Source organism: Chionomys nivalis, chromosome 22 (assembly GCF_950005125.1).
Source record: "Chionomys nivalis chromosome 22, mChiNiv1.1, whole genome shotgun sequence".
Taxonomy (NCBI): Eukaryota; Metazoa; Chordata; class Mammalia; order Rodentia; family Cricetidae; genus Chionomys; species Chionomys nivalis.
In genome coordinates this window covers 29,351,001-29,369,662 of record NC_080107.1, presented here as the reverse complement: position 1 = coordinate 29,369,662, position 18,662 = coordinate 29,351,001, and the positions used below count along the sequence as shown (strand labels likewise).

At 36.4% G+C, this 18,662-nt stretch overlaps 1 protein-coding gene across 2 annotated transcripts in view; it reads left to right on the top strand.

Annotated features, from left to right (window-relative positions):
• Positions 1-18,662, top strand: part of Epc2 (enhancer of polycomb homolog 2) — an 88,670-nt gene that overhangs the window by 46,155 nt on the left and 23,853 nt on the right. For both annotated transcript variants that reach the window (XM_057755179.1, XM_057755178.1), the window contains exons 3-4: positions 5,224-5,369; positions 15,036-15,242. In XM_057755179.1, coding sequence (XP_057611162.1) covers positions 5,224-5,369; positions 15,036-15,242 — 353 coding nt within the window. The remainder of the gene's footprint in view (positions 1-5,223; positions 5,370-15,035; positions 15,243-18,662) is intronic.

Here is an 18,662-nt window from a genome sequence, read left to right as displayed (position 1 = left end):
GATATGAATATGTTGTTCTGGGTTGTATAAGAAAGCAGGCTGAGTAAGACATGGAAAGTAAGCCAGTAGTAAGCAGTATTTCTCCATGGCTTCTTCATTAGCCCTTGCCTTGAGTTCCTTCCCTAACCTCCCTCAGTGATAGACTGTAAACTGTAAGCTAAAATAAGTGCTTTCCTCCCCATGTTGCTCATGATCTTGGTGTTTTACCGCAACAATAGGCACCCCTGTAATCTATGAAAAGTATCAGACAGAACTGGGTAAGTGTCCAGGGCAGGGTAGACTTCTATAAATACAAGATGATTTGTGTAAAGAGCTATGAATTCACAAATAAGTAGAGAGGGGAACAGTACAGGCTTTGTTATTTGTAAAACCTTGATTTTTAAGGACTCTGATTGGCAGTACAATATGTCAGAGAATACTTACACTACACATGGTGCTGCACTCGTATGTCAATAATAAGAGCATAAGTAAAACAAATGGAAGAGTTGGCTGTATTATCTAAAGGCCATGAGGTGGAGACCAAATTATAGAAAATAGAACGTTTTGACATCAACAAATAAAAAGGAGTAGCAGAAAATATTGACTGTTTAAAAATACTATATTCAGCAAAGTATCATTCCTTTCCCTTTCCTACTTTAAAATTGAGAAACAGTTTTAATAGTACTTAAAGTAGCATCAGAAGTTAAAAAATAATGTGTCTTAAATGACTTTCTAATTAAGACCTTCATCAGAAACGCTTATTGTACCACTCGTTACTGAAGCAATGGTGGCATCTGGTCTTCACTTGTAGGTGCTTCAGCCTCTTTTGCTTAACATTCGGTGGAGGCTTGGAAGGAAGGGAGAGAGGAAAAAAGGAAGGAAGGACAGACATACATGAGAGATTATATACCCAGTTAAGTTCTCCCAGCTCCACCAGTCAGGAAACTGTGAAGGGGTAGAAAGAAACTTAATTAGTATTACCATTACTTATCTTTCCCTCCTGGAGACTGAGAGGAAAAATAGGGGGAGAGAATAAATGTTTCCCCGTACCATGCAACATGTAATGAGCATGATAGTATATAGTAGTTAGCTGTCATGTTGCTAGTGGTACTTTGAAGTGATGAGAGCAGCTGCCTCACTATTGTGCTCCACTGAATTGGATACCACTCGCGTTATACCATGCTTAGTTAGCTACCATATTTCAGCTATTGAAAATATGATCTTCCTGGTTACATGTGTTTTCATTCCATTAGGCTACTGTGCTTATTAGATACTTGGATATGAATATGGCCAAATGCTAACTGACTTTGAAAGGTACTCCTAGCTAAACTAAGCATATATTCCTTAAGATATAACTAGTCAGCTTGAAGAGAATTTATATATTCTGTCAAGAGACTATACAAATTTTTTTCCCATGCAGCAGCTGTTGCTCTTCTTACAGAAGTAACCAAATTTTCTTGGTGGACACTGAAGGGAATTTTCTGCTTTCTTTCCCGCTTTATTTTTCCTTCTTAGCATGATTATGCACATCTTTAAATCTTCTTGTTTCTTTTTTTGTTTTGTTGCTGATACACTTTTACCACAAGACATTTACATGCAGGGACATATATGTCCCTATTAACCTTGTCGATGCCTTTTTATTTAAATTTTATTTTTTGAGGTTATGACTGTAGCATTTTTCCCCTTTCCTCTAAGCTCTAAACGCTCCCATAGTCGCTCCCTACTCTTCTTCAAATTCATGGCCTCTTTTTTATTATTACAATCATATATGCATATGTGTATGCGTACGTATTCCTAAATATAATCTGTTTGGTCCATATTGTGTTGCTTGTGTGTATATGTTTTTGGGGCTGACTGTTTGGCACTGGACAACTAAGTGATGTGCTCCTCCCTGAAGAAAATGGTTTCTCTGTTGCCCAGCATTCCTTAGTTGCTTGTAGGGTTACCTTGTGGACTTTTCGCCCCATCCTCGTTGACATGTATTGTTGTCCTTGGTCAGCCCATGTTTGGTCAGTCATGTTGATGAGAGGTTATGGGTATAGCTTCTAACAAAACTAGAAGACACATAATCAGTGAGCTCCCTGTGCCTCTGGCTTTTAAAATCTTTCTGCCCCCACTTCCTCAATGTTCCCTAAGGTACAAGAAAATTTCTAGCTCTTCCAGCTCTACCTCTCTTTTTCTTGTATATAGGGAGTGTTTACTTTTTTTTGTTTAATTGACTGACCTGCAACACTAACCCATTGTTTATATCATTTGTTATATAGCAAGAAAAGATATTTTCTGGGTTTCAAAAACTGAGTTCTCAATAAATTGGAAATATTCTGCTTATAGTTTGAGTCTTATGCCATATTTAACAAATACTGTTTTAGCCAACAGCCTTTAGTATTCATTTTTCCCAAGTACTAGTAGAGCTATATAAATAATAGCTGTTACAAGAGAGTCTGCCTTTTTATCTGATAACATAAAGAACCCGTGCATGGGATAAACAGAATGCTGAAACACCTGTGCCTGGTTTGGAACCAGCAGAAAGTTGAAGTCTCTAATGACGCTTGTATAGTTTTCAGATAAAAGGGAAAATGGTAGTGCTAGAATAATTAGAGTGCTAGTTTAAGCTAGTCTTTGCCCTAATTCTGATTTAGCACATTGTCAGATCTCCTGTCAATTCTCACCATTAATTTTTCTAAACTATTTCCCAGCTTTTCTTGTCCTTTCCCCCCCGCCTCACAAGTGGGGGTGCTGGTTTTTGTCAGCATAGAATAAGAAGATAGAGCAGATAGGAGGTGGAGGAACAAGAGGTGAGTAAGATTAGGTAGGTGTGTACAAAGTGGTCATGCAAATTTTATATATAGCCTTGCCCTTGAACTTTTGGGAATTTCTGATGACTGGAAAGTAGCATATTGGGTTAATGCTGCTTAGCAGTTAGGAAAGTCTTTCTTTAGCTTCTACTGTATCAGCTACCTGGTTAACTGTTGTTAATCTGCATTACAAAGGTGTTCATTGTGTGCAACTGCAAATAGCATTTTCTTATGGAAAAAAGACTAGTGTTTAGTAATCTGTATAGTTTATAGGTTCTTTATAGGTTCTATAATGTCTCTCATTGAGTTTGATATGAATTGGGCTTCCTTTTTGAATAAAAGAAATCATGTAAATTTAAAATAATTATAAAGGCTAAAAACTACATTTTTTTTTAAATTTCAAGTGTATTTTTAAATCAATCATAAGTACAGAGTAGTATGTCCTAAGTTAACCAATAAAAGTCTAGAATCCTGACTTTGTAGTTTTCATTGTGTAGGATATAGTACAAGTTAAATATACTAACATTGTAAAATTTCAGAATCTAAGACTCATTGGGGCATCAAATATCTACTACATGGGGAAGCTGAGATAGTCGATTTAAAGCACACTAATTAGCTATTGCCTAGCCCATAGTAATTAGTATAAAAGTATATAAGTATTGGCTAACATTTATTTTTATTGTTGTTTTTAGTGGTAAAGTATTTTAAAGAATGAATTAGAGTTCAAATCTTATCTGTAGTGACTGGTTTTATTAAAGTTAATAAGCATATACCCCTATTTCTATTGTCACTATTGGGAATTACCCCTAAGAATGTCATGCTTAATTGTACAAATAGTACAGATGTGGAGGATAGTTACGTATGGGTTCACCTTCATGTGCAGGCAGCATTAAGTAACCAGCACGCTAGTGACTGACTTTTCTTACTGCTTTGTTCTCAATTCTCACCACATATTTTCAATACTTATTTGTGCACTTTAGCCTTTTCAGTAAAGACACAGATATTTTAAAATGCCCAACAATGCATATCAGAGAAAAAATTGGTATTCCCTTTTCCATCCTTGAACTCCTATCTTGATAGCCTCTCTTGAGCAGAAGTAGCAAATTATCAGCAACTTTTTTTTTTTCTCAAAATACTCTGCACGTAAAACACATGTGCAGGGGCTGGAGAGATGGCTCAGTGGTTAAGAGCATTGCCTGCTCTTCCAAAGGTCCTGAGTTCAATTCCCAGCAACCACATGGTGGCTCACAACCATCTGAAATGAGATCTGATGCCCTCTTCTGGCCTGCAGGCAGACACACAGACAGAATATTGTATACATAATAAATAAATAAAATAAAATTAAAAAAACATGTGCATATGCCCACCCATGTCCTTTCTACACCTTGGCCTTCTGCACACGTCCTTTCAGCCTCACCTCATCGTGACTGCTCACAGCTCATTCCCTCCTGGGCTTTGGTTAAGAGTCTGAGCATGTATCCACTGTCATTTCTCTTTTCCTCTGTAGAATACTTCGTTGACAATTTTTTATTTCTCATAGTGTCACAAAAAAATCCTTTATGTATTTTTTCTATGTAAATTTAAGTTATTGAAATTACTAAGTCAGAGAATATGTATTTTAATTGATAAATACCAGTTATAATTTGCTCCTCTTATCCTCCAACTAGCTTAATGTCAGCTTTTATATCTTATCTAGCTGATGTGTGACAAATATTGTATCTGTGTCTGCCTAATTTGCATGTTTAAAAATCTTTTGATATTCTCCACTAAAAATTCTTTGCCAGTTTTTTTAAGATTAGTTTTTTGCTTATATTTCTGAGAAATCATAAGGAAAGTGGCTCTTTATATGTTACTTTACCCTTAGTTCTTTGTCTCTTGACTTATTGTTATAAAACTTTATATATAGAAATTTAAAATTTTATGTAGTCAAGTATTTTAAATTAGTTACTATGGTGTTTGAATTTAAAACTGTCCATATATTTTCCTCCGGCAATTTCTTCTTATATTTTAGTGTATCTTGATTTTTTTTAAATAGAGGGAGATATAGGGAGTAATTTATTAACTTTATAATAAGAAAAGGAATTAGCCTTAATTTATCTTGTAATTAGTTTGCCATTCTAACACCATTAAAACATTTTTATTTTACATTTTATCTTCAGTGATTTGCATTATATGTTATATGCTAAGCTTAATTGCGGATTTTTAATGTTCTCCTGTAGTTCTTCTGTACAACACTGGCATGTGCATTTCTTTTATAACTACTATTTTATATTTTGTCCTATGTGTAGGGTACTTTAAAAATAGTTTCTCAGTTGATGTTTTACTCTGTCAAACTTTAAATCATGTGTAAAGCCATATGCCTGCCCTTTTACAGTCTCTAAAACTGATTTGTGTGTGTACAGCTTCATGATTTCAACTCAGTTTAAAGAATTATTCTTTTTTTTCCTAGCTTTTAACCTAGACAACGAGCAACCAGATTATGATATGGATTCGGAAGATGAGACATTATTAAATAGACTTAACAGAAAGATGGAAATTAAACCTTTGCAATTTGAAATTATGATTGACAGACTTGAAAAAGCCAGTTCTAACCAGGTACTGTACCATGTAAAAGTGTCTCTTTATAATTAAACTAATTAACACTTTAGCTTCCCCTTATCCAAGTGTGTTGTTGGAATGTGCTGCATTTTACTCTTTGTTGAATTTCTTTCTTTTTCTTACATCCTAGAATTTCTGTGTGAACTAAATATTTCATCATTTTCTTGAATAGGAGCATGGAGAATAACATCCTGACTTTTTCCATATGGATTGAATAGTGTTTGAGTGCCTTGATCCTTTGCGTAGTTGCTATGTTTTTGATATTTCCATACCTAATTTTGTTTCAATTGGATTTCTGAGGTAGTTTTCTTAAATCTTGTTCAGTTGCCCAAATGTATACAAGTTTCCATTGTTTTCAATGAGTTTTAAATTTAATAACTCGCATATTATTCAAAATGCTAAGTTATAGAAAATCATTCACAAAGTAATGAGAATTTCTTTAGTAAGCAAAATTTCACAAGGAATTTAGAATAGTAGCTGTCTTTCTAGAAAGAATTAAACTACTCATGTCAGGAGACTTTAAGTGCTTATCCTTTTGACTTAATGACCTAATGTCTAGAATTATTTGCAGAAAAATAAATAGATTGCTGGGGATGTTGCTCAGATGGGATGCTCTTACTTAACATGTGGAAAACCTGGTATCATCTCCCTTGCACCACAAAAATTAAAAGAGAGACATTTACCTGTATGATGGAATATAATGCGGGCATTTTAATAATGAGTTTGAAAGTTGACTAATATCAGAGGATATTGTTTATTGCATGATACTAAGTTTTGAAAAGAGGATATATAATTTACTCAGCAAACTGAGGTTTAGGTAAGGCATATTTGCATATGTCCAGTAAGAAAAAGAAGATACAACAAAATGCCAACAATGGCACTCGGGAGGCAGAGGCAGGCGGATCTCTGTGAGTTCGAGACCAGCCTGGTCTACAAGAGCTAGTTCCAGGACAGGCTCCAAAACCACAGAGAAACCCTGTCTCGAAAAAAACAAAAAACAAAAAAAAAAAAAAAAAATGCCAACAATGGTATGGTTGTATTTGAATGATGAAATTATTGGGGATTTTTGTACTCTTTATGCTATTTTTGTCTTGCAAGGTTACTATAATAAAAGATGTATTTTTGCATAATTAGATTTTTAAATAAACTGTCTTTAAAATTACTTTTGGTATGGTGTGGTATATTAATGTGCTAATTATAAGGAAGTTAGGGATATAACAAAAATTGCAAATAAACTATACAATCGATTATTAATTTTTTTCACTAGTTTACCTATAAAAGTTGATTCCCCTTACAGCTTAAATTCTTTACATCTCTAAGGCAGTGGTTCTCAACCTATGAGTCATGAATGACCTTTTTTTGGGGGGGCACATACCAGATATCCTGCATATCACATATTTATATTATAATTTATAATAGCAAAATTACAGTTATGAAGTAGCAACAAAAATAATTTTATGTTTGGAGGTCACCATAGCATGAGGAACTGTATTGTGAAGGTTTGCAGCCTTAGGAAAGTTGAGAACCACTGCTCTAAAGTGTACCAGCTCTTCAGAACATTTTCAAAGCCTTTCCATTGGAAAAATTATTTGGCTGTACTGTTCACCAATCTTACCCTTTTTTGACTGAAAGTAACACCCAATGTTCTATGGAGCTAAAATTCAGTTGGTATAGTGTGTTTAGCAAGCATGCTCAAGGCCTAGAATTTGATTCCTAACACTGCTATATAACCAGGTGTAGTGGCATGTGTGTATAATCTCAGCTTTTCAGAGGTAGTCAGAAGTATTACTAGGATTCAAAGATTCACAGCATGGCAGATTTAAGACTAGCCTGGAAAACATGAGACCATGTTTTAAAATGTTCACAGCTTGTGCTCACAGTTGCTCTGAGTTCAGATCCACAAGTAATGATGGAGGTGGGTCTTGTATTAATCTGTTGCTTTCATTGGTTAATTAATAAAGAAACTGCCTAGTCCCATTTGATAGGCCAACCCTTAGGTGGGTGGAGTAAACAGAACAGAATGCTGGGAGAAAGAAGCCGAGTCAGTGAGTCGCCATGATTCTCCCACTCCAAACAGGCGCAGGTTAAGATCTTCCCTGGTAAGCCAACTCGTGGTGCTACATAAAATATTAAAAATGGGTTAGATCAGTATGTAAGAGCTAGCCAATAAGAGGATAATTTGAAATACTTAGTGCCTCCTTCTACATAGCATAATCTTTTACTCATACCACTGAATTCTTTAAGTTCCAAGTAGTCTCCAGATTGTCATCCAGGAGCCTCTTTCAACCTGTGCTCACCTCAGTGTCCCTGTGTTATATCAGATGATATTAGCCACATTTGATGATTTGGGTTTTCTCCTTTTCCTTTGCCCTTTTCTGTCATGTGTTAATATTCACATTTTGTCCAGTCCTCAGCTTACTCTTTTATCTTAAGTTCCCATCAGCTTCTTGCTGGCCCTCAAGTTCTATTTCTACCTGCTAAGCTCCAGGCAATATTTCTCTATAACATTTCTAACATAGCAGAATTTTCAAATTCATCATTTTCACACCCATTTCTTTCTTTCTTAAGAGCATTGTCTCTCATGTAGTTGGCCAGCATTGTACGTGATGGTTGACTTCTTTATAGCCATCCACAGCCAGTGTATCCTAAATAAAACCAGTGATTTTTGTTTTGAAGTGTCATATTGTCTTATCCACCTCTTCCATTTTATGGTGTCTCATCTGGACTTTTCATTATGCTAGTCGTGGTTTTATTAAAAACCTTTTGTAAGAAGGAGGAAAAATTATTAGGTGGTTTATGATAAAGACTGTCTTCCACCTGGCTCCAGGTGTAACTCTCTGGTTCCCAATGCTCTGTGCCTATTTATAGATCTTCCCTGTTCCCTTTGCCCAGAAGGCCAAGTCTGCATTTCTAATCTGTGGTTTGATACGCAGTCATCTAAATCTCAGTCTGATGATCTTTACTAAACATTTTACAGTTGCTTAAAGTCCATCATCATCACAGCCTGAAAAAGTAGCCACACTGATTTCTATCCTGCTCCTTCTACTCAGCTAAAATCCATAGTGAAGTTCCAGGATTTGTATCAGTTCTATTTTTCTGGTGCTAGATTCCTGCCAGAAGATAGGAGATGAGAAACAGAAGAGAAGCTAGAATTATGGCATCTTCCTGTGTTGTGGGAGCTCAGTCTGTTTAGCCAATGACAAATATGGGTGACTATTAACCTGTAATTCTTAATAACCTATATAGTTTTAAAAACTAAAGTTTCACATTATAAAAATAAACAATCTGTAAGCAGATGTACAGGGACAATGACCTCAAAATTGTGACAGTATACAAAAATATCGTAATCAGAGGTAGAAATGTGTAGTGCACTGTGACATAAGTATCCCTAATTTGGGGCTGGAGAGATGGCTCAGAGGTTAAGAGCACTGATAGTTCTTCCAGAGGTCCTGAGTTCAATTCCCAGCAACCACATGGTGGCTCACAACCATCTATAATGCAATCTGGTGCCCTCTTCTGGCCTGCAGGCATACATGCAGATAGAACACTACATACAAAATAAATAAATAAATAAATAAATAAATATTTTTTTTCAAAAAATCCCTAATTTGCGTCAATATACAAAATATCCTAAACATAAGTATAAGCATACATACAATATGACAAAAATAATCTTATACTTAAAACAATGTACAAAATATTTTTAAGAGAAGTAGAAATATATATACAATGACATAATTTTGCATTTATGTCAATATACAAATTATTTTACAGGAATGGAAAAATATTTTAATTTTTTTCAGTAAGCCAAAATCCATACCAATATAAAGTATTTTGAGATTAACAGGTGTTTGGGGGTTAAGTAGATTGTTTTTTGTTTTGTTTTGTTTTTTTTTGTTTTTTTTTGTTTTTGGTTTTTCGAGACAGGGTTTCTCTGTAGCTTTGGTGCCTGTCCTGGAACTAGCTCTTGTAGACCAGGCTGGCCTTGAACTCACAGAGATCCGCCTACCTATGCCTCCCGAGTGCTGGGATTAAAGGCGTGCGCCACCACCACCCGGCTTAAAGTAGATTTTATTATCTACCTTTTATCATTTCTGTATCATATTCCTGGGAAGATTCCTAGAACATCCTGAATAGTCAAATCGTTCTTTTTCAAGAAAAATATCTTGATACTGGACTATTTTGTTGTCTCATCCTCTCTTTGGCTTTCAAAACATAATTTTTAGTAGTTGCACTATAGGCAGTGATAGTTTTAGTGCATGTGTGTTATGAAATCGATGAAAGAAATTCTAAATTTAATTTTTTTTAGATTTTTAAAATTTTATGAACACAGTGCTGCTTGCCTGTTTATATGTGCTCCATGTGCGTGTCTGGTGCCTGCAGACATAAGACGGTGTTGTATCAGCTGGGACTGGAGTTTCGGGGTGGTTGTTATGCCCATGCAGCATTGGGAAACAAACCAGGGTCCACAGCAGACCAACATGTGTTGTTCACTGCAGAGCCATCATTCCTGCCCTCAAATGTAGTGTTTATAGTTTCCATTACAGCTCAAAGTGTTGTTACCCCCAGGTTTGTTTTAACTTTGTATTTCTGGGAAACCAGCATTGTTCACATTGCTGCAGAGGTCAGTTGTCTTAGCACTATGTGGCTAGGAAATTTTTTTTTTCAATATATGAAAGCTGTAGTGAAATCTTTGAATGAAAGAATGAATTACACAAATTTTTCTTTAGTAATTTTCTCAAATATACAGGTAGTGGAATAGTGTGATTTGTTTGGCTATTTGGGTTTTTTGTTTGTTTGTTTTATTTAGGGTCTCGTGTAGATCAAGCTAGCCTAAGGCTCCTAATCCTCATGCCTTTACCTCCTAACCATTGAGATTACAGGTGTTTTGCCACTAAACCTGGCAATCATATGAATTTTAATGGATTAGTTTTGGTTCCCTGTGAACAAGGAACATACTGTTATTTAGCTGTTTCATTAATAGGCTTAGAATTGAAATAGAAGACTTTTTTGATTTGAACGCAAGTCCTTTGAAAAGTAATACATGGTTGATGTTACTGTGCTTTCTCAGGAATCCTGTCCTTGAGACTGTGATTATGTCAAATCTTCATTGCTGTAGTTTGAAAACCTTTTCTGGGCCCTTGATAAAAGTCTTGCTTTTTCTTCAATTTAATACATGTATATTACTTAGTGTGTTACAGTGTATATTTCTACTTAATTGAATGCTGATATTTTTTCCTTGCATTGGCTTTCCATAGTTGTGTATTCGGAGTCATTTGATAAGTAGAAATGTTTATTGTGTTACCTACATAAAATTATGTCATCCTTCACTATATCCAATGTAAACCAACCTTTATTGCTCATTCTTGAAGAACATAAAGTAAAAAAATACCATTTAGCACTTTAAATTTAATGTAGATAATTATAGTTATACCAGCAGATTTGGAAAAAGAAAGGTAAGACAAAGATGGTCTGTAGTGAGTCACCCTCACAGAAAAGAAATGTAACCTCTCCCAGAGGAAGAGCTCCTGCACTCTGTCTGTCTGTATCTGATTTCACCAATAATGTATTCTAAAATTCCTAAATTCTCTTTCAGCTTTGTATTTGTCTTGCTTTTATTTCCATTTTGTAAGTTTCTTTAGCTAGAGAATTTATCTTTCCCCTTCTCTACAATCTGAACTATTGGTGAGCTGGTAATATTTCCTTTTTGCCCGATTTACTTCTGTAAATAAAAAACTTCAATTTTCTTTTGTAATTTATTTGTTTATTCAAAATATATTGACACTGCAAGGCCTTGGGTTTTTATCTGCCAGCAAACTTAATGGTCCTTGATACCACAGAGCTTGTATAGTTAGTTTCCTCCTGTCTGTTGATACCCAGGTGTCCAGGCAGCTCAGAGCAAATTTACTGCAGACCTTTTTCCAGCCCCTACTCACTCCCATTGCTTTTTAGTGACTAAAGTGCATGCTAAGTGATAGGGGTTTTTAAAGAATCTCTCAAAGTGGTAGGAAAAGCCCAGCATACTCGTGCCTACCTGTAACTGCAGCAGTGAGGAGCTGAGACCACACGTCAACAAGCACCAATAAGTAAATGGCATGGGGTTTTGATTTTATAGATTTTTGTAAAATATAGCTGACATTGGAAAAATGTAAGTGTTTAACTATAAATTGTATGTTAAATTATTAATTGTACTATAGGATATTTAAAAAGAAAACAAAAGGACATTGTAAGCTGGAGCAAAGAGCACCAGAAAGGAGGAGTAAATGGAGATGGTTTAGTCTTCTGGCACATGCAGGAGTGTGGTGTGGGATAGGAATCTCTATTAGTCTGTTGACTGGAAAGGAGCTCTTGTTCTCCTCCTCATTCTGCAATAGACTAAGTTGTTGATTTAATTAGCAAAGATTGCAAAATAGTATCAGCAACACATACAACATAGTACAGCATTGTTTTTCCTGGCTTCTAGAAGACAAGAGCAGCCCATGATGCTGCTGTGATGCTGTCAGTGTGAAGTAGGATGTTATGAGCTTTAGGAAGTCTGCTCTGGACAATAGTGTAGGTCAGTAGATAGCACTCACTTAGCCTGCCTTAGGTCCTAAATTCAATCTACTACACTCTCCCAAAGACACATAGATGTACAAAGAAATCGAAGAGAAAGCTCAGTTCTTGTTCTAGTCCTGTTTTTGTAGACTTTAGTACTCTATATTACCATTCCAAGAACTTTTTTTAACAATTTGAAGCTATCTAAGGTCATGTTTAGAGGGCCAGGGAAATTGCTAGCAAGTAAAAGCAGCAATAAGTCTGATCATTCAGTTTTCAGAACTCAAATGCAGTGGCCTTAATCTGTAATCCTGATACCTATAGGATGGTAGGTAGAGACAGGAAATTTACTTAGAAGCTTGCTCACATGCTTGCTAACCTAGAGTTCACAGTGCAGCAACAGAAACAAGGCCCTGCCTCAACAAGGTGGAAATTGAGAACCTACTCCTGCAAATTGTCCTCTGCCTCCACACAGGAGCAATGGCATGCTCAGGCCTTCATTTACATAGACTCATGCAAGTTAAATAAACATAATTTTTAAAATAACTTTAAGAAAAGATCATGTTTAGAAATGCTAGTCCTTTTTTATACTCAGTTGTCACATGGACTGGAATACATGTGTTTATTATTAGTATATTCTCTTCCTTGTATGAACTGCATATATAAAAGTAAACCTAATACTCAGGCTGACTTAATACAAGAAATTTCTTGTTCTTAACTCTTCCCTGGTTCAAGATACCATCGTGTTTGTGACAAATGCTTTCCATAAGAGCTCTGACATAGGCTTTAAAGGGTTTATTTCTCCTTTATGAATTCAGCCAGCATAATGCTGATGTACCTGTAAATAAAATGTGTAAAAAATTTGCTTAATCATATATACTGCTTTATTCTTTGAGAAGATCAGACCATTCATTTAGCTTTTTAGCAGGATGCAATGCAGGTGTCAGTTGCTTACAATCATCTCTAAATTACAAAAAGATTATGTTGTTTTAAGGCTGGGAAGCGTTGAAGTGATGCAGCAAGGTTTTTTATTATTATTTATTTTTATTCTTTTTTAATTAAAATTTCCACCTGCTCCCCGTTTCCCATTTCCCTCCCCCTCCTCCCACATATTGCCCCCTCCCCCCACTCCCCTTCCCCTATCCCCACTTCTCTTCTCCTCCCCCCCACTCCATTCCCCCTCCCTCTCGATACTGAAGAGCAGTCCAAATTCCCTGCCCTGCGGGAAGACCAAGGTCCTCCCACTTCTATCTAGGTCCAGGAAGGTGAGCGTCCAAACAGGCTAAGCTCCCACAAAGCCAGTTCATGTATTAGGATCGAAACCTAGTGCCATTGTCCTTGGCTTCTCATCAGCCTTCATTGTCTGCCATGTTCAGAGGGTCCAGTTTCAACCCATGCTTATTCAGTCCCAGTCCAGCTGGCCTTGGTGGGCTCCCAATAGATCAGTTCCACAGTGGGTGGGTGCACCCCTCGTGGTCCTGACTTCCTTGCTCATGTTCTCCCTCCTTCTGCTCCTCATTTGGACCTTAAGAGCTCAGACCGTTGCTCCAAATTGAGTCTCTGTCTCTATCTCGATCCATCGCCAGATGAAGGTTCTAAGGTGATATGTAAGATATTCATCAGTATAGGATAGGGTCATTTCAGGTTCCCTCTCCTCAGTTGCCCAAGGTACCAGATGCAGCAAGGTTTTAATGGTTTGACTGAGTGGAGCTTGGTAGTGTTTACTATCATTAGTCATTTGAGCACGGTGACATCGAAGAGCTGCTGAAAGCTTACTCCTCAGTTGATCTTTTGACCACGTGTTTACAGTATTTGTTTCACATGTCCTAGCAACCTTATCATAATTAGTTTAGACTTTGAGCTGTAGCAATAGGAAGAGTTTTGTGTGTGCTTGTGTGTGTGTATATATGCATGTATATGGTAGGGCAGCCGAATTATAATGGACCAGTTACTCAACTCAGAGTCACTGCATAGATTTAGGGAAAGCAGTGATCAGTGCATTTATTCTGTCAAGCTGTGTCAGCACAGGGACTCATATGAGAAATGTTTTTGAGTCATATCTTTTTGAATGACTATATATAGCATACAGATCAATGTGTAATATTAGTGAGAAAATTCCCTGCTTATTTTTGATTTCTAGGGAACATGTCTTAGGTTCTATCTCAACTTGTGAAAAATGACTCTTCTCTAAAGTGACTTGGGTGGTATCACTTCAGCAAGGCTTCCCAGCCTTAAAATGGCATGTTTTTCTAATTTATAGTTCGTTTAAGTAAGTGACACCCCCATTACATTCTGCTAAAAAGTGAGTGACTGATCTAGTCTTCTCAAGGACCAAAGTACTATATACGGTTAAGCAAATTTTTATCTTGAACCGGAAGTGATGATAACAAGAATTTTCTAGCGTTTAGCCAGCTCTACTAGTGGAGTTATTTTTATATGTAATTCATACAAAGGATTCAAAATTTGCATAATTTTGAAATCTGTCCTTTTATTTATCAGTTTCAAAATAGTCATTACAGTATATTTTGAAGGTAGATAAAAAGAAATTCATATCTTCTAGTTTCTACTGAAAACCAAACAGATAGATGCTAATAAACTTGAAACTAGGCAACTTCAAATGTTGTAGAATCTTCTTATATCAGAAAATTGGAAGACTTCTAGGTATCTTCTATTCCAGCATTTATACAAGATATATCAATGGTAGTCCTTCCAAGTATCACTTGTCCAACTTTGTTAAATATTTGCATGTGTGTGTATGTATGTGTTTGTATGTATGTGTGTGTGTGAGTGTGTATAGTCTGAAGGTTTACACCTGCTTTCTTCTTCAGTGACCCTCTGTCTTTTTAGTTGTAGTTCCTTACTGAACCCCATGTCCTGAGCCCCATATCAAATATTTTAAATAGTAGAACCACTACCTCCCTGGGCAAAATACTGATTTTTTTTTTTAAAAAAATAGCATCCCAACTTAGGTGTATTTTGTTAGGTTGAATAGAATTACATCTTCACCAGCAACTTCAATATCTAATTGTAATTATTTAAGTGGATCACATTTTCTTCAGTTGCTGTAGCTTAAACTGATTTCTTTCTCAGCATTGCCCTTGATGACATCTTGTGCTTTCTGTTTAGCTTGTAACACTTCAAGAAGCAAAACTGCTGCTAAATGAAGACGATTACCTTATTAAAGCTGTATATGACTACTGGGTAAGAAAGCGGAAAAACTGCAGGGGGCCATCCCTCATCCCCCAGATTAAGCAAGAGAAAAGAGATGGCTCTACCAACAATGATCCTTACGTTGCATTTCGGAGGAGAACGGAGAAAATGCAGACTCGGAAGGTAATATCCACATTGTATTTCATTGACTGCAGTTTGATTGTGTTCACTAGAAAACCGTGACACTGATGACCCGAAAGCCTGCCTTAGCAATCTGTTAATAACTAGCTTAGACTTCCAGTTGTAACTATAGCAAAAGCTGTGTGTGCCTATACACTTGCAGGTTTTGAGTTCACTTATGAATCACTTCTATTGGAGAAGCTAAGAATCTGAACACTACTTTTCCTTGGTTACTGGGGAGTTTTGAAATGGCATTCTTGTTCATACAATTGAAAATGGTCTTGTTGCCTTTAAGTTTTATGATCTTTTAGGAAGTCAGGAAAACTTCTTTCAAACCTGTTCTGAAAATTACCAAAAGTAGCAATGGCATCTTTTCCTCACTTTCTTAATTTTCAGTTGTGTCAGATTAGAAATTAACAGACATGTCTACATCTGAATTCCAGAAGTGTGAGTCAGAATTTAAGAGAACTAAAATTTTGGGCTGTGGAGTGATATATTAAAAATAAAAATGGAAGTATTGTTTGAGAGGATTGCTCGCTGGCTTGCATTTGTTATAAGGAAGGAACAGTAAATACAACATATGGCATCTTAGTCTGTTAACTTCACGAGAAAACAGGAACACTTAAGATAAAAACTGAAGAATTATAATTTGGAACAAAGCATTTTCTGTGGATTCTTGTTTCTGTTAACATTGAAAGCTTATCTTTGTCAGCTGTTAATATAGCAGCTGTGAAGTACAGCAGATGCCAGGATTTGTATTATTTTAGGAAAAACTCTCCTACTGGTTAATAATTAGAATTTTTGTATGAGTCTTTTTTATGAATGTGGTTTTCCTAAACATAAGAGAATGGATTTCCCAATAATATATGGCTGTCACTAGCACAGACCTATTTCATAGTTTAGTGCCCCCAGTTTTAGCAGAGAAGAGCTAAGGATTTGGGGGTTGTAACATCTTTTTTTTTTTTTTTTTTGGTTTTTTTTTTTTTTTTTTTTGGTTTTTCGAGACAGGGTTTCTCTGTAGCTTTGGAGCCTGTCCTGGAACTAGGTCTTGTAGACCAGGCTGGTCTCGAACTCACAGAGATCCGCCTGCCTCTGCCTCCCGAGTGCTGGGAGGGTTGTAACATCTTAATTAGAAAAGATTGAGATGAGTTAAATTTGTGACCACAGTAACTGTTTGCATGTGGACTGGCTGTGAAGAAAGGCTTGTCAGCATGGGCAATCTGAAGTTGTCTTTTGAAAGCAGTGTTGTTGGTTGGGTTACACGGTGAACATGACTGTTAATGATCGTTTCTTGAGGGAAAGTGGGATTGTGCTTCTTCTAGTGAAAAGGTGTGAAAGCTTTGAAATTGATGATTTATTTGCATATAAGTGACATTCTGGATGTAAAAGTATACTTTGTTCTTTTTCAGCTGTGTATTGTAAAAATTACTAGTAATTGTTTCTTAAATTTGGCATGTCACCACCCCACAATCACCAAACCAATTTTTCCTGACTTTGCTTCTTACCTTTCATTTTCCTCTGCAGGGTACTACATTTTCCTTTTCAGTACTCATTGCTTTTCATTCTTCTCTTCAATTGTAGACTAGATGGATTATCCCTGCCTCGCTATAAACAAACGTTTATTGTGTTTCAAAATTAGAAAGATGGGAAGTGCTCCATAGATCATGCACACTAGGTACAGAAGAGGTGGGCAGGGTGGGGCATGCAGGGATAATACTGTTGGTCATGAGGCCTTGCTCCCTTTCTTTGCTTCATTAAATAAACTAGAAAACACTTTTATACCTTGTTCAGAGGTCAAAAGGACTACTGTTTGCACAACAGTGCTTGCATGGCAGTCTAGAATTTAGCCATAAGTCACTGAACTAAAATTGGACATTAACTAACTTGGACATTAATAAGTGCTTTAGGACGTTTTTACATCAGATGATCTTATCTGAATATATTGGTTAGAAAGTCCTAACCAACATGTGTATTTAATATGTTAACTACATAGATACAGTCTTATTTATTGCCTGTGCCATCTGTCTACCTCTTACTCAGAAAAAATAATTGGGTGGGAAAGGAAACTCCCAGGTTCCCAGTTCTACCTGTGCACATCAGTCATCTGTGAATCATCTTTTATTACAAAACTGCAGTTGATTTCAAATGACAGCAGTTTAAAAATCATTTCCCTAGGGATTTGATGGTAGGTACAGAAGTATAATTTTTTAGCTGCATAAGAAGAAAAGAGTTAATCCTGAGGAGCTGGAGAGATGGAGCAGTTAAAAGCACTGGCTGCTCTTAGAGAAGACCTAAGTTTGACTTGCAGTTTACAACTTATGTAACTTCATTCCCAGGATGACTCAACACTGGGGCTTCTGTGGTCACCTGCACTTATATATACATAGGTGCACACACATATCATTAAGATAAAATAAAACATAAATGAAAAGATTTTTCAAAAGAAGCACGAGTTGGTGCTAAGACAGTTATAAGAAGAGGTAAAGAATTATAAACTAGAGAGTAAGGCCATTTGAAGAGAACAGAAACAGTGTCAGTGTGAACTTGTTTTTAATATTGATGAAGCATAAAGACAAGCCTGGGAGAAAAATACTGCTGTGCAAGAAAATAACCTTGGAGTCATAGTAGGACATAGGAGTCGACCTGAAGAGATCTGGGAAAGTTTAAGCATCAAAATAATGAGAGTAATGAATCATAACTCATAGAATAGCCCGTGAGCCCATACTTAGATAAGTGGGAGGTTAAGGTGGAGACTGGGTACATGTAAATGTTTTTAAGTCAGTACTCAAAGTGATGAGTTTCATATTTGTCTTTGTGCTGTCTTCCCCCATTCCTAACACTGTTCTCCACCTGCTGATCCTCTTCTTAACACCTGCAGATAATCTTTGTCTTAGGGTTTCTATTGCTGTGAAGAGACACCATGACCACGGCAACTCTTATAAGGAAAACATTTAATTGAGAGGGCTTGCTTAAAGTTTCAGAAGTTTAGTTCAATATCAACATGGCAGGGAGCATGGTGGCATGCAAGCAGCTGTAGTGCTGGAGGAGTTGAAAGTCCAACATCTTGAAAACAACAGGAAGTCACTGACAGTCATACTGGAAGCTTGAACAAGAGACCTCAAAGTCTGCCCCTACGTTGACACACTTCCTCCAACAAGGCCACACTTCCTAATAGTGCCATGCCTTTTGGGGGCCATTTTCTTTCAAACAACCACAGTCTTCCCTTATGTTCTTTGTCACATATATTAATGCCTCCCTTCAAGATCTACTCATCCTCTTTTTGTTGTCATGACTACACATGTACACATCTGTGTACACACAAATTTAAATCTAGATTCTACACATTGGAGGAAATGTATTTGTCTTTCTGAGTCCTGGCTTATTTTATTTAACATAATGATCTCCAATTTTTTTCATTTTCTT